The sequence below is a fragment of the Antedon bifida genome, chromosome 1 (genome assembly GCF_963402885.1).
Source record: "Antedon bifida chromosome 1, ecAntBifi1.1, whole genome shotgun sequence".
Taxonomy (NCBI): Eukaryota; Metazoa; Echinodermata; class Crinoidea; order Comatulida; family Antedonidae; genus Antedon; species Antedon bifida.
Genome location: NC_136226.1, coordinates 8,989,847 through 9,004,391, shown reverse-complemented (window position 1 = coordinate 9,004,391; position 14,545 = coordinate 8,989,847). Strand labels below are relative to the sequence as shown.

The following is a 14,545-nucleotide window of genomic DNA, read 5'->3' as shown; positions in this document are numbered from 1 at the left end:
ATTTTTTTTGTATCTCTATTGAGATCCAGCCACTGATACCCACAGCATTGTCATTTGTTCAGTAATTTGCCTTTGGATTGATATATAGAATATAAGAACTTTTTGCCACTGACTTGCTTGTGATACACGTGTTTTTGCAATACGCTAGGAATAAAACTGAGACTTACTTTGAGAATTAATTGTAGCTCCCGGAATATCATATTCCAATTCGTAGGTCAGGGTATCTCCGTTTTCATCAGACGCTTCAACTGTCAATGTAACTGTTTCATCGACTCTGACATCTAACCTCGGCTGGCTAATTAAATCAACGTTGCTTGCATCTACAATTTGATCAATGACTGGTGGTATATTGTCTAAAAAGATAATGTTAAAATACTCCATTAATGTAAATATACATATTATATTTTAGCCATAAGTATGCGTATTGGCTTGGCTACGAAACTTGTACGCTACTTGTAGCATACAACCAAATATATATTAGATATCATAGTAATCTGATTTTATTTTGTTTTAATTCCATCCATAAACAAACAACCAAAACGTGTGACGATATAGAGGGCGCACTGTTAGCTTGCTTTGTTTTAATTCCATAAACAACCAAAACGTGTGACGATATAGAGGGCGCACTGACATCTGGCTTTGTTTTATTACAATAGTTAATTAGATTAGACGTACCTAGAATAGCCTGTTCATTATTGTTGTTCTGATCTGTCAATAAAGTGTTCATTCCTATTTCGAGGCTATTTGTAGCTAACGTGTCAAATATACACTCTTGATTTGTTCCACATTGGTCTTGAGCCTGCTGAAGCATGGCTGGGTCAGCGGAAGCCATAAGTTCGCTAAGAAATTTTGGCCGAAAACTTTCGTCGTTGAAGTCGGCGTACGATGTTCCAGACGGATAAATAAATTTGGAATCACTTTCACTTAGCCTCCCTATAAAGAAAAAAAAATTGTTATGCTGTTATATCCCACTATCCATCTAAGCCATAATGGTCTGTCTCTTCAAGTTTCACACACGCGTTTATATCAAGGAAAATAGGACAGGTGCGTTTGTATTCATGCAAATTAAAAGCAATGCTTATGGTTGGATAACGAAGATGTGTATACAATTCAAAAAATCAAACTCATTGTGTTATAAAAACGTATGGTATGTCCGAGAGTCATTGAATAAATTAAAGTTGCTGTTTATTTTTACTTACACAAATTGCCTGTGTCAAATATATCACTTTCATCTAAAGTGGTCGCTGTATCTAAACAAACCATCGATGGAGAACATAAGTCATCAGACGTGTCATCGTTCCATATTCCTGAATAAATAAAATGTAATTATGGGTAATAACAGTAAAGATGAACATTTGGTCAATGAAAAACAAGGAACACAAATCTGACGCGAGTTATCAGCGTTTCGTCGTGGTATGACGCATTATACATCAAGTAACATTATAGAATAACATTTACCAAACAATCCTGACGTTCGTCCTTTAAATTCAGCTGGAAATTCCAAAAGTACATCTAACATTTTCTCCTGTAAAGCAATTCCAAATGCTATTCCTGATCCCCAAGAAGCGTATACTCTGGTAACTCCAGGATTATAAGTGCCGTTATTGCGAATGTATAACGTAAACTCAGGATCGTCCATTGAGAAGAAATTTCCTGAAATAACAAGTGTATAAGTATTTATCATTACCGTCACGCAGTTGACGCATTCGTGTGCAGAAAGTCGTTTGAACGCACGTTTCAAACGTAGTACAGATTTACAAATTAATCGATTATTATTAAGTATATCTTTTTGTTGTTCATTGTTGAAATTTGTTATTGGGCATAACTTACCATCTTCTAAGTCAGCAACTGCGACATTGAGAGTACCGTTTACTAAAATTTCAAAATCAGTTCCGTTTTCATTCATAGTAAACTGAACCTACAAAATGAAAACATTGAAAACATTTAGTTGTTGTATTGTAGGGGTTGTAGCCCTTTTGTAAACTATGCCTTTGATGTCCCATTGATAACAGATATTTTGATGGAGCCTTATAATGTTTAAGCTACTCAGGTCAAATTAATCTGAAAAGGATAAATAACACTCACGTAAGTGCTACTGTTCCCTGTATGTACTCCTGTGAAAGCAGAGAATATGGTGGCATCAACCTGCTCCTCTGATAGCGGGTCTCCCATTCGGCACTGTAGTTGAAATAGACCGTTGTCTACATCAGAGCAGATATATTCTCCTTTACCATTGAATGTGTACTGATACCCATCACTAGTGACGATATGGGGGTCACCGAACATCCAAGCTGCAAGAAACAACGGTAACAATTTATTGGTCACATGACTCAGTGAATGATTTAGTCCACGTGCTCTAATTTTCTCCTGCGCAGATAAATGTGTTTACCAATAGGACGGAGTTGTGCATTGAATATGTAAATACAACGTAATTCGTCTACGAGTAGTGCCGAACTAATACTTACATATGTCTGGTGGTGTATATGCTTGGCAATTGCTCGGAGGTCGTCGCTCGTAATACAGGTCACACATCGCCTCGTCCTGTGACTCTTTGCAGCAATAATACTGTGGCATAAGATCATTTTCTAGAACATAATATTTAGAAAGAGATGATGAGATCGTACATTGTAAGTGTAAAGTGAATTATTCTAGATACAACTATTGTCTGACAAATCGCGCCAACCTTCATCAGTGTCGTCATGCGCGTTCACACAAAGCGTGGTTCAAGTAACAAGTAGAGCTTTTCCATTTTGTAATAACGTCAGTAACGCCACAACAGCGGAAAACAAGTTAACACGTGTGTACAAATATCATTATTTAAACGTAGTCTGTTGCGGAGATGAAGATTTAATGGAACTACAGTTATAGCTTACCTATATATTTGATATATTGATCAAAAATCAGCCATCGTCCAAAAGTGTAACCATATTTCACAACGAAGCTACTTGAGCCAACACCAAGGTAGCCTTCAATTAGAGAAAACCCATTCAGGCGATAGCAGCATTGCGTCCGGGATAGAAAGAAGTTAGGAGTCGATGACTGGAAACACCATGCGTATGAAGAAGCTATCAAATCAATGTAAAAAAAAATAAAACAAGTTGTATACCAAGTGAATAAACATAAACGTTTAGCGCAACCGTCTCCTTGTAAAGAAGCTATAGTATTGAATAAAATATTGAAACATAATTAGGTTTTTAATAGTTTAGTAACGGCATAAAATCTTACCTTCATTTAGCAGCGTTACAACATCTGCGAATAAAGAGGATGATATTCCAACTTCTTCTAGATTAGAATTGACAAGTGTATCAAACGGAGTGTTGCTAATAGAAATGACTGGACTCTGTGAGTAGCGCCCGTCCAGAACAACTTGTAACAAACTACATGGACAGGTCCCCAAATTGTCTGTGTTGAAGTCTTCCATGACGTCATTGGCATACCACTCAAGACACCTTTGCTTCGGGTTGATAGTGTCTTCGGTGTTGCTTTCAAGCCGAAATACCCACTGGCCATACTGGTCTGTATTTCCTATAATCTCATCCGGTCTGTACTGGCCCTGTAGAAAATTCACTGGGTCTTCATCCCTAATGTTGTAGCCGATCGTGGCGTCTTGACGGTCCTCTAGACTAGAATCCCACCGCATGTCACCGCCTTCGTAAACAAACATTCCAAAACTGTATAACCCGTCCGTCATTATGACCGATTGGAATGTGTTTCGCTATAAAAAAAATTAAAAATATAAAGTTAAACTTACGCCATATTAAGCGAAGTCTGAAAAGTACGTTTGTGTCGAGATTAGGTTTTATTTTTCAAAAAGATGGGATGAGAGTCCTTTAAGAGTACCATTTTGAGTTTTGAATCAATGTAAAAAAAATATATAGGTCTATATATATATAAATGAACATACCCTATCTACACTGGCATCAGCCGGTCGTTGAGGTATATCGCTCCAAGTAGCTTTCAAAGCCCATGTTGGCTTAAAGTCTGTCGGCAGAGGATCTTGGTAGAGAGAGGTTAGCTTTACTAATATTTCTGCTAGAAATGAATCGTCAGCAGGATCGTCAGACGTGTACTCCTATAATGATAAGCATAAATAAAATAAATGTTTACATACCGTATCGGGGGGGGGGGGGGGTGGCATGCTGTAAAATCTAAGGGGATTGACCGTATCTAAAACTAGATATTATTCTTGTTTCTAGTTACGATTCAGTATTGTAATAATATATTAAATGGTCCTTTTAATAGTCTGTTTGCAATTTGTTTCACTTTGGGCTGTTTTTTTTTTGCTAGATTGACTAACCTATAGAGGTCCTACTGTGTTTAATCAATAACAGAAGTGTTTATTTCAGTATCTTTATTGTAATTTAATACTTTATTATTACTATTATAAAAGTAGCAATTATTACCTGGAAATAGACATCACCAATGCCAGCAGATAGGTCACCATCAGCCCAAAAGGGAGCTATTATGTTTCTTGAGTCGCCGCTTTCAAAGCCCGCAAGAGGTGGATTTGGATACGTCATAATGTCGTCATTATCATTCACCAAAATGAAAATCCCATTCTCCGTTATCTAAAAGACATAAATATAATTGTGTCGATTTAATAGGCCTATTTTTTGTTTTAGTAGATGTGAGTGATGACGTGCATTGTTTTAATGAGTTGCTATTGACCACAAATCTAAATTCAGGGGCTAGTTAATTCCTTCCCCTCAATCTCACGCGGAGAGCAATTATTGTCCGGTCAATCATTGGTTTTCATTCATACCTGCCTGTTTTCATTACTAGGATATGAGGCGCCCGATTCTTACGAAGGCCCTGACGCAACCTGTGTTAACCATGGCATTAGGTCGAACGCTGGTTAGCGACGAGGGCGTATCCACCATACTTCACTGTAATGAACTAACTTTCTTCCCTTATCACTTATTTTCACACAAATCACAACTACAAATCGTGAATTAATTTCATTAGAAATATAAAGAAAATACTTACATAAACGTTGGATAAAAATTGTGATCCGTATGGGAATCCAGAAGGCGGTTTAAATAGTGGTGAAATTAACTCATTAAGAGTACTTTGAGCAGAACGTGCGGTAGGCTGTCTGATGGTGGTATCCCCAGCGTCCGTTCCGTAGTCTTCGTATAATATCTCTACATTACGAAAATAAATATACTATTTTAGTATGGTCAAGTTTAATTAGTTTAATTTAGGCGGGTCTCGTGTGATATCATGACAAGAGAGAAAGAATAAACTGCGTTTCTGTTCTATGTTATCCATAACACACGAATGTGTTTAAAAGTTTAACTCCTACTGGACCTTTTTGCGCTATATACAGTATACAGTATGTAAAAAAAAATATCGACGAGAATCTGGTACATTATTTATTTTCATTAGTAACTAACTTACCGGTACACTCGAGTCCATCTCCACTGTAACCCTCATCACAAGCACACGTGTAACTTCCTTCAGAGTCTGTGCAAATTGCGTTCACGTCACAGCTACTCGAGCCTAGTGCACATTCGTCTATGTCTGAAAATACAAATTAAAATACTAATATTATAGGCGAGAGAGGGTTCAAAGGCTTTATCTGTGGCAGCGACACGATCTGTTCCGCGTGCTGCGGAGAATATGTACTTAGGCCTATAGTACTATTGTTGTTTGTCGCAGCCAGACATAAGATCAAAGGACTGTTACGAGTTCCTATCTTTGCAATGCGATCTAGTGTCCTGTTGCTATACCCACCCACTCTGCCACATCATCACGTCTAAGGCCCATTTACACTAGGACGATAACGATCAACGATAAATAGATAAAGGCCTACATACATTTTTCTTAAATAAAGCACAAAAAAATTACAAACTAGAGCACAATAATTTATGCTTTCATTGATAATAATCAAATGACGTCATCATTAATACAAACAATAAAATCGTTGTATTGTCACGATATTATTCAATCATGACGCCATTTGATTGGGCGTGTGAAAATAATTTTCATCAAAGGAAGCATAGATGGTTATCCTATAGTTATAGGATGAAAACTTTTTCTTTTGTTTTATGTAAGAAAAATCTATTTATCGTCGGTCGTTATCGTCCTAGTGTTAAAAGTAGTTTCTAATAGAAACAATTTCATGTAGGCCTAAAGACATTATGTAATGTAGACTTATTTATTTCGGTATAGGGCCTATGTATTTATATAACTGTGTAATTTGAACCGGCTGAAAAGAACCAATAGCATTCATATCCACAATTTCCCATGATGACTGGCGAATATTTCTTATTTCTCTAAAAAAAACTGTTTTTACAGACTAATTTTAACATTCCAAAACAATCTTAAATTTCACCTTTTAAACTCTTTAATTTAGATTTTTTTTAAATATGTGTTTTTTATATTTAATTAGGATTATTTATATTACTACATAAATAGTTTATATATTTTTATATTTAATTAGGATTATTTATATAATCTATGGGACCACATATCTGCCTATCATTACAGTCTTTTTTTTTATTTTTTTTTATTCAATGTTTTTGTAATGTTGATAAAGCGTGGTTCCCAGTAGAACGCAACGCAGCGACGTATTGACGCAAGGTGCTGTATTGCGTAATCACAAGTGGGAACCGACGACGCAATAGTGCTGCATACATCTCATGTTTTATTATTAGAAGGGAATTTGCTTACGTTGCGTAGATTATATGTAATAATAATGCATTGCTGTACTATTTTTGTTATAATAATAGTTGAACTGGTGGTTTGAATTAGAAAGTATAAAACATTGAGTCAAAACTGGGATTACAGAATTTCATTCATTATTACATTATAGTTTACATTATTGTACATTGCAGTAGCAGGATTGAAGTTAAGCGTGATTCCCACTAGAACGCAACGCAGTGACGTATTGACGCAAAGTGTTGTATTGCATAATCACAAGCACCAGAATTCCTTCAAATAGTGACACTAAAAATAACAGTCTACTGTATTTGCTAACCTATTTGTCAAATACATTGAACGTAATATAACTGAATAGTTAAAAGCGGGCCAAACCAAAAGATATACTGACCCAGCAAATTCGAAATATGATACAACCCACCCCTATTAGATATTACGTATTCAACAATTGCTTTAGTATACGCATAAGCATTCCTTCATTTGTAATAATGGAAACAGTTTGACACCAATATCGAATTTTGTGATACAGTTGTTTACATTTGATTAAATTACGATCTGCTCTCTGTTACGCATTACATCTCAATAGTTTCAGGAATACATGTTTGTTACCGCCATGGAAAAACTCAAAGTTGGCGATGAGCATACAAAAAGCAGTATCTGTGTTTGAATTCTATAAACACGAGCGAAAAGCATGTAAAAACAACAATTTGGTGATGACGCGCCCATCAACTGTGTGCCTTTTCGCGATGTCACTGATGAATTCATTTCAGTTAATTTCATAAATAATACAATTTCGTCAACCACAAATATTTCGTATCCTTGCGGGAAGCCCGAAATACAAAAGAAAATATTGACAATGGGATAAAATCGGGATAAGGTGATTTGGTCTTAGCAAACGGATCTACGAATCAAAGAGTTAAAATTTAATGCGCGTGATATAAATTGATTATTACACCCACGTCGTTCACACTCGATCCGTCTCAATTAATTAAAGTAACACAAACAATTTGTATAAGCAACAATTAATATATCACCCTTTCCAAGTTAATCATAAAGCTAAATGAAAAGATAAAATAAAACAAGGGTAACTCCATATATAGAGACATTGAATTTCGTAATGTGTTTTGTTTGTTTGAAGTTTCTCCGGTTTGTTTATTTCATCTCAGATTATTAAGTGGATTTTCTGGTATAAAAGGCCTTCCCTAAAGGCAAAGAATAACAATAGTAGGAGTTAAGCAAGACGTCTGTTGACTATCGTGACTGTGATATTAGCGGATCCGCTTCAAGAATGTATTGTTTATGACTTAATTTAAAATTCCGATGTTGTGGCATGAATTAATTGTGTGGTTACACCCATTTTTATAGTTCCACTTCAAATGTCCTTAGGCATCTGAATGCGGAGTCGTCACCGCGCGATTCTAGGACAAGCCATTTCAAGGACGTTCTGAATTGTAGGGAGTTGGCTTGGAGTTGTGGTTGTATTTTCACGGTTAAGTTGTCGAGATATGGCCTACGTGTTTAAATGTTATACTTGCATCCTAGGAATATCGTATCATCAAGCGCTTGTCAAATAAACATGTTTTCTGTGAACTACACTTTTACGATTAATTGTTAAGGCTCCCTTTGTTTTCATTATACAGTACTATTCATGGACATACTGAGAGGTCTGACATACCAGGGAGATGTAAAATCTCCCTAGACATACTACACCCTACGAACATTGTATCAAGCGCTTGAGACAAACGCCTAATATGTTTACCAAGAAATATGATGTGTTGTTAAACGCGTCAACTTACTTATACATGTCGACCCGTCACCCTCATATCCTGCTACGCAATCACAGGAGTAAGAACCAATGATGTTAGTGCATTCTGCATTGCTATCACATGTGCCCTGCTGTTGGCATTCATCAATATCTAAACAAAATAAATATGATAATATATTATCAATAGGATTTATAAGATACTGTTTATAACCTTGTATTAGCAGGATCTTTTACCGAGACACCAAGCCCACACCCAAACCACATAATCTTGTATATTCGTATTAATATCTGTCATAGTGTACTAGCGTAGGCATATATTTGTTTTAATGTATGCTATTATTAGACTCTAAGATGTATAATAGTATAAGACGGATTCTTTTATGCATAAGATTAATGCTACTTTTAAGTGTACACAATATTATTTTGTTTTTTAGAGTGACATACCACAGACATTTCTATAATTACATAAAGTAGTTAGCAATATACAAGGTTTGAACTCATAGAATTCTACTGAAGCTGGCCCTTAATATGCAATCCTTTCTTAGGGAAGATACCCTTATTAATAAATCAGGGACAATATATGTTTTAAAACTAAAGATCCCCTATTCAGGGGACACTCAGTAAGAGGATACTTAGTTCATTGTATTTAAATTAAGCTTACCTAAACAGCGTTTAGATACACCTTCACCGAACGAACCATCATTACATGTAAACGTGATAGGGGTCGCGGGCTGCAGGTCATATCCATCGTTACAGCTGAATTGAATTGTGTCACCGTGGTCGATTGCTGAACTGCCCGTCACAGCTCCATTTTCCGGTGCATCTGGCCTAGTACACATAGCTATACAAATAAAAATAAGAAATCATATTAACCTAAGTAAAGATATATAAAGCACAGTAGAACCCAATAAAAGAGACATTTTCGGAGTGTTAAAATATACATGTATACTATCTGCATAAAAAACTGAGAGAAAAGGTCTAAAAACGAACAAATAAAAAATCCAACTTACTAAAACATTCGGGTAAGTTATCTCCAAAACTTTCGGCGATACAGGTAAGTTCCGCATCGCCTACCATTGTAAAACCAGTATTACAAGCGTACCTTATCACCTGATTGTTAAGATATCTTCTTCGGTGTATTTCTGGGTATGTCTGTTCGCCATTCCTTAATGGATTTGGGGAAAGACAGCTTCCCTCACATATTGCAGATGTCTCATCAAAATCACCGTATGGGCAATCAAAGTGAAATTCATCGCAAAATCGGTCTGTCTCGATACAGTAGGCGTCTCCACATCGTGTTTGTGTTGACGTACACTCGCCTAAAAAGCATTATTTCATATTAATAAATCATTATAATACATTTTGAATCAGATAACTAACAAGTTAATTTCTTTAAATTAAGATATCTAGTTCTACAACAAAATTATGCTTCTCGAAATTAATCGTTTAAAAATTCATCAAAACACTGGCTGCATGACTTACTACATGAAAGTTCGTTTTCATCTGACCAATCAGGACAATCCATTTCCAAATCACAAAACTTGTGCTCCGAAATGCATTCACCATCGGTTACTGGACAACGGCGAAAGGAACTTGGACATGTCACATCTAACAAGATAAGAGTGGACGTTGAAAAGCGGGTACACGAGGGAGTTTGCAAAGTGATTATTATTATTATTGATACAAGTATGAAAAAGAACAACAGCAAACAGTACCTCCAACTTCTATTGAAAATGTGCACATGCCCACAAGACCATAAATATCAACTGCTTCAAATGTTACCATGTACGTTCCAACGTCGAAGTCTCCTGGCGTGATGTTCGAGCTTTTGTAAATATCTTCAACTTGCACATTGTCCGTTGCAGTAGCGCTTGTCCAGTTAACAGACACAGTTGACTCGCCCACAGATAATCTATAAGCTTGATTACTTGGGCAGTTAAGCCTTGGTACCTCATCATCTGCGGTAAAAGTATATTAGTTAATACAAGTTGAATAAAATGGCAAAAGTTAGGCTACGCAATAAGGCGGCGTTGGGATTTTGAGAGCGCGAAAACATGCCGTGCTCTGACAGCGTAATGTTACAAGTTTTTCTTTGTCGCATAATATATCGACAGATCGCGGTAAAATGTTCACAAGGAGCAAGAAGCATAAACTTTCTGTTTAATGAAACAAAATTACCAATGCTACGAAATGAACCAATGACAAGAATAAACATAATAGGTGTGATGTAATAATATAAAATATTGCTTTAATTATGTTTAGGTCAACTGTAAATTATGTTTGGGAGAATAAATGGTTTAAATGAACTGCGTAATAAACAATAAAAGCTATTCATACCGAATACAGAGACATTAAATGAACAATAATTTGTATTCCCAGCCTCGTCCGAGAATGTATAAATAACTTCATAATATCCTATAGGAAAAGACGTTCCTGAATAGTAATTCTGCGTCACTGTGATCCCGGAATCGCCAGCGTTATCTGTCACTTGTGGCTCTATCCACATGGCTGTACCATTCTTCACTCCTTCATCCGTACCAACTAATAACGTAGCGTCAAAACAGTAGGTAATTTGCGGTGCTTCTATGTCTAGATAAATAAAATAAAGCACTTTTTTTAGTCACCAGATTCTCGATAATAAACAGCAACTAACATTCTTATATCTTACAGTCCATTATAATGTGCACATATTTGTTATTCTTTGGTAAGTATAAGCATAGAAAATTATTTATCCATGGTATAAGTTAAAATGTTAACTGGTTCTCGGTACTGTAGCTAAATTTCCTCAGTATCATAGGCAAATTCCGTTATACAGTGTCACACGTAGAACATGTGAGGCTTGTATCATCAAAATCCTTAACCTAACCTTCCGTGATACAGAGTACATCGCATGTGAAATATGTATTACGGAATCTGTACTATGATACAAAACATAATTAATACCGTTTATATTATGGCCTAACTTACCTTCACAATCGAATTGATTCATTGCGAGTTGAAAGCCACTGTTACACCCGCACGTGTACCCGCTACTTGTATCCTGACAATATCCATTAACTAAATCACAATTATTTAATACTTCGAAAGAACATTGATCGGGGTCTACAAGAAATAAATCAAATATTAATTATTTTTTATTTAAGTACGTTCTTTTGTGGCGTGATAAAAGAATAAAGGGCACAACAATGTATCTATATGTAAATAACATGTCAGTATTTCAATTTAAAACAAGTATGAAACGCAACCAAAATATGGTTGTTGAGAAACAAATCTACTAAATTATAGTATAAAAATGTGTTACTTAAGGCAATTAAATTTTTGCTTAATTCCAGTTAAATTCTCAGTAACAATTTCGGTCATATTGATAATCCATTAATGTACTGTCAACCCAAAAAATGCCCTTTTAAATGGCCTAGCATTCGTCAATGATCTTTTGATTTGATTTATTTGTATCTCATTAAAAACATACAAAATGTATGATACAAGATATATAAATATATACAATTACAATTTAAAAGACTAAAAAAAGGGGTAAAGAATAGCTCATGAAAGTCCCGATGTGGGACTTATTTCCAATGGGGTCCGCAATACGTAGAAGAACAAATTTTGAACAAAACAAAGACGAAAAGTTAACAATACATTAAACCACGGAGAAACAATTTATTATTTCTCCATGATTCAACATACTTAAAAACACTAGTACATGAGTTTCAAGATATTACTTTTGTGTGAGAATACCAAATCGCACTATCATCGCTATGGTGGATAAATTGAATAAAAGTAGGGGTCATTTTATAAAACAAATAATTAATGTTTAGTATTCGTTGAATGGAAAGAACAGTTCATTCATTTTCATGCTCTATTTGTATATTTATTGACGTGGGGCTGTCTCGTGGGTATAAGCTTAGATACACCCAACAATGAAAAGCCACTAAAGGTGGTGCAATGCCATTCATTATTTCATAATCATTTCGTAAGACCGCGCTTATGAAATACTCGTTTTTTCATGGTCGCCCAAATGGGCGTTGCTTTTGAACTTATAACGATTCATGGTCGAATGCATTTACGTGTGAACAGGCACCAAATTGTATAGTTCAATTTGATTGACAACATTTAATGCTTTCTTGAAAGATTCTTGGTTGAATATAATATTTCAGTAAAAACTTTGTGGTATCATACGATATGTAATTCTTTCAAACGTTGTATTGAGACAACAACCGCAGTGGGCGTGTATAAATATAGAAAAGTTTCTTAGACGATAATGTGTCGCCATTATTTTAAAGAAGGAAAAAAAATGACAATGCATCGAAGAAAGATCACAGTTTTTATGCTAACCATTATAAATAATAATACAACGTTTGTGATCTTTCTTTAATGCAATTTTTTTCATATATTATATATCTTTTTTTTTCAGATTAGTATAGGCCTAGTTGTACTTTGAACTGTAGAGCGGGGGAGAGATTTTTTAACATTCTTTCATGTGTTTTAACAAACATTGTTGTTGGATGAGTGGAATGCAAAATGCGTGTTTGGTGGTATGGATGAAACTGCCGATTGGACTTTCTATAATATAATAAAATATAATATAACAATTTATATAGCGCAAATATCCACTAAAAGTGCTCAAGGCGCTAACAATAATACCAATAATGTTTTATGCCAAACAGAGTGCATGCTATATGACATGATCTGTATACGTGTGTAAACATTTCAAAATCTATTTTGGTGGGAAAGATGGTTGGTGGACTATATCAAATATAGTCGCCACTCCTCATTGATCAGAAACTCGCACAGAATATCGGGCTTTTTTAGGGTTGCTACCTACCTTCTGTTGTTACTTGTGGAGTTGTTGATTCTGTAACGTCTGTAACCCCTTCAGTGTATAAATCCATTGTAGTTGATTCATATACGGTTGTTTCTGTAAAAGAATAAATGAATGTAATTATGGTAGTGTATAATGAAATGCGTGTACGGGCATTGTATTATTATACATTCGTTATAACCTCGTCAACAATCGTCTTGGTCAATTAAGCTCCATGCCAAGTTTGACATTTTTTATCTTGCGTCGTTGCAACAATTACCCGATTCTATATCTTTACACGGCAAATTCCGTAAAACAGCATGAAAGGTTATGTTATTATCTATGATACTAGGTGACATTAGGCGTTCCATAACCGGCGGCCGAAGTGATAAGACAGCGATCTCCGTGCAAGTGCTGCCTTTTTTTAAAACTTTACTTATGTCGCTTGAAAACAGTCGGGAAAACAGAATTAAATACTTTCATATACAAAAACCTATATATTTTGCCCTGGCCCAAGTTCCATTCTGTAATTAATTAATTTAGTGACCAAGCTAAAAATTAAAAAAAACACAGCCACTCCCTCCCATGAGAAAATCGTCGATTTTACGTTCAATGTTTTATAATGACTTGACAAAATTAAATTGATAATTGATAAAAATATTGTAATAAATAGCGCCTTCGTTAAAAATAAACTGGTTTACAGTGAAAAACAAATTAAATATAATATAATAATATACACAAAATAAAAAACACCACTCCACCTACATCGAGCATGATAAACTTTTTGAAAACATTTTGTGGCATAAGAGGACGATTTTCCACTAGGCGAATTTGTTCGCGCGAATCGAAAGCGCCAGCTTATACGCAAGCGTATTCCCTCTCTACGGTATGCATATAAGCTGACGCTTTCTATTCGCGCGAATATATTCGCCTAGTGGAAAAACGGCTTAAATATTTATACGATGTTTCTCGCTGGTCATTTTAAAGATTCTTGTAAAAATTTGAAAACCGGCATGGGCGTAGACCGATAGACCATTGACAATACTTCATTCATCTATTGTATAATTGTGAATGAGTTTTTTGTTTTCTTTGACCTTCTTCACATTACTGCGGACCATACAGGATTTACTAATTCCTCTATGTGTGAACGAGTCATTTTCGTACAATAATAGACGAACAATAGGTAAACAATTTCAAGGAGGAACATCGTCTTAAAGGTTTCTATTGGAATGCATTAAGCAGTTGTAAAAGTCCTGGTTTATTTAAGAAAAAGCCAACAGATTTGCATAGTATAAATAAAAACTATTTTAGTATTT

At 35.3% G+C, this 14,545-nt stretch overlaps 2 protein-coding genes across 3 annotated transcripts in view; one reads left to right on the top strand and one right to left on the bottom strand.

Annotated features, from left to right (window-relative positions):
• The window catches only part of LOC144841035 (major facilitator superfamily domain-containing protein 6-like), a 65,057-nt gene that overhangs the window by 27,398 nt on the left and 23,114 nt on the right, over positions 1-14,545 (top strand). Inside the window, exon 1 of one of the 2 annotated variants that reach the window (XM_078697227.1) lies at positions 11,115-11,132. The exons of the other annotated variant lie outside the window; for it this stretch is intronic. The gene's annotated coding sequence lies outside the window, so the exon portion shown is untranslated. Of the gene's footprint in view, positions 1-11,114; positions 11,133-14,545 lie in introns of those variants that run through there. 2 annotated transcript variants of the gene reach the window in all.
• Positions 1-14,545, bottom strand: part of LOC144834458 (uncharacterized) — a 28,522-nt gene that overhangs the window by 13,131 nt on the left and 846 nt on the right. The window contains exons 2-22 of the mRNA XM_078689260.1: positions 13,254-13,346; positions 11,396-11,530; positions 10,766-11,017; positions 10,144-10,386; positions 9,911-10,036; positions 9,439-9,747; positions 9,090-9,269; positions 8,460-8,579; positions 5,401-5,523; positions 4,987-5,144; positions 4,404-4,568; positions 3,905-4,072; positions 3,226-3,715; positions 2,874-3,065; positions 2,466-2,585; positions 2,086-2,291; positions 1,831-1,918; positions 1,459-1,653; positions 1,200-1,307; positions 676-933; positions 168-353 (exon numbers count right to left, since the gene is read on the bottom strand). Of these exons, the coding sequence (XP_078545386.1) occupies positions 168-353; positions 676-933; positions 1,200-1,307; positions 1,459-1,653; positions 1,831-1,918; positions 2,086-2,291; positions 2,466-2,585; positions 2,874-3,065; positions 3,226-3,715; positions 3,905-4,072; positions 4,404-4,568; positions 4,987-5,144; positions 5,401-5,523; positions 8,460-8,579; positions 9,090-9,269; positions 9,439-9,747; positions 9,911-10,036; positions 10,144-10,386; positions 10,766-11,017; positions 11,396-11,530; positions 13,254-13,346 (3,915 nt within the window). The remainder of the gene's footprint in view (positions 1-167; positions 354-675; positions 934-1,199; positions 1,308-1,458; positions 1,654-1,830; positions 1,919-2,085; positions 2,292-2,465; positions 2,586-2,873; positions 3,066-3,225; positions 3,716-3,904; positions 4,073-4,403; positions 4,569-4,986; positions 5,145-5,400; positions 5,524-8,459; positions 8,580-9,089; positions 9,270-9,438; positions 9,748-9,910; positions 10,037-10,143; positions 10,387-10,765; positions 11,018-11,395; positions 11,531-13,253; positions 13,347-14,545) is intronic.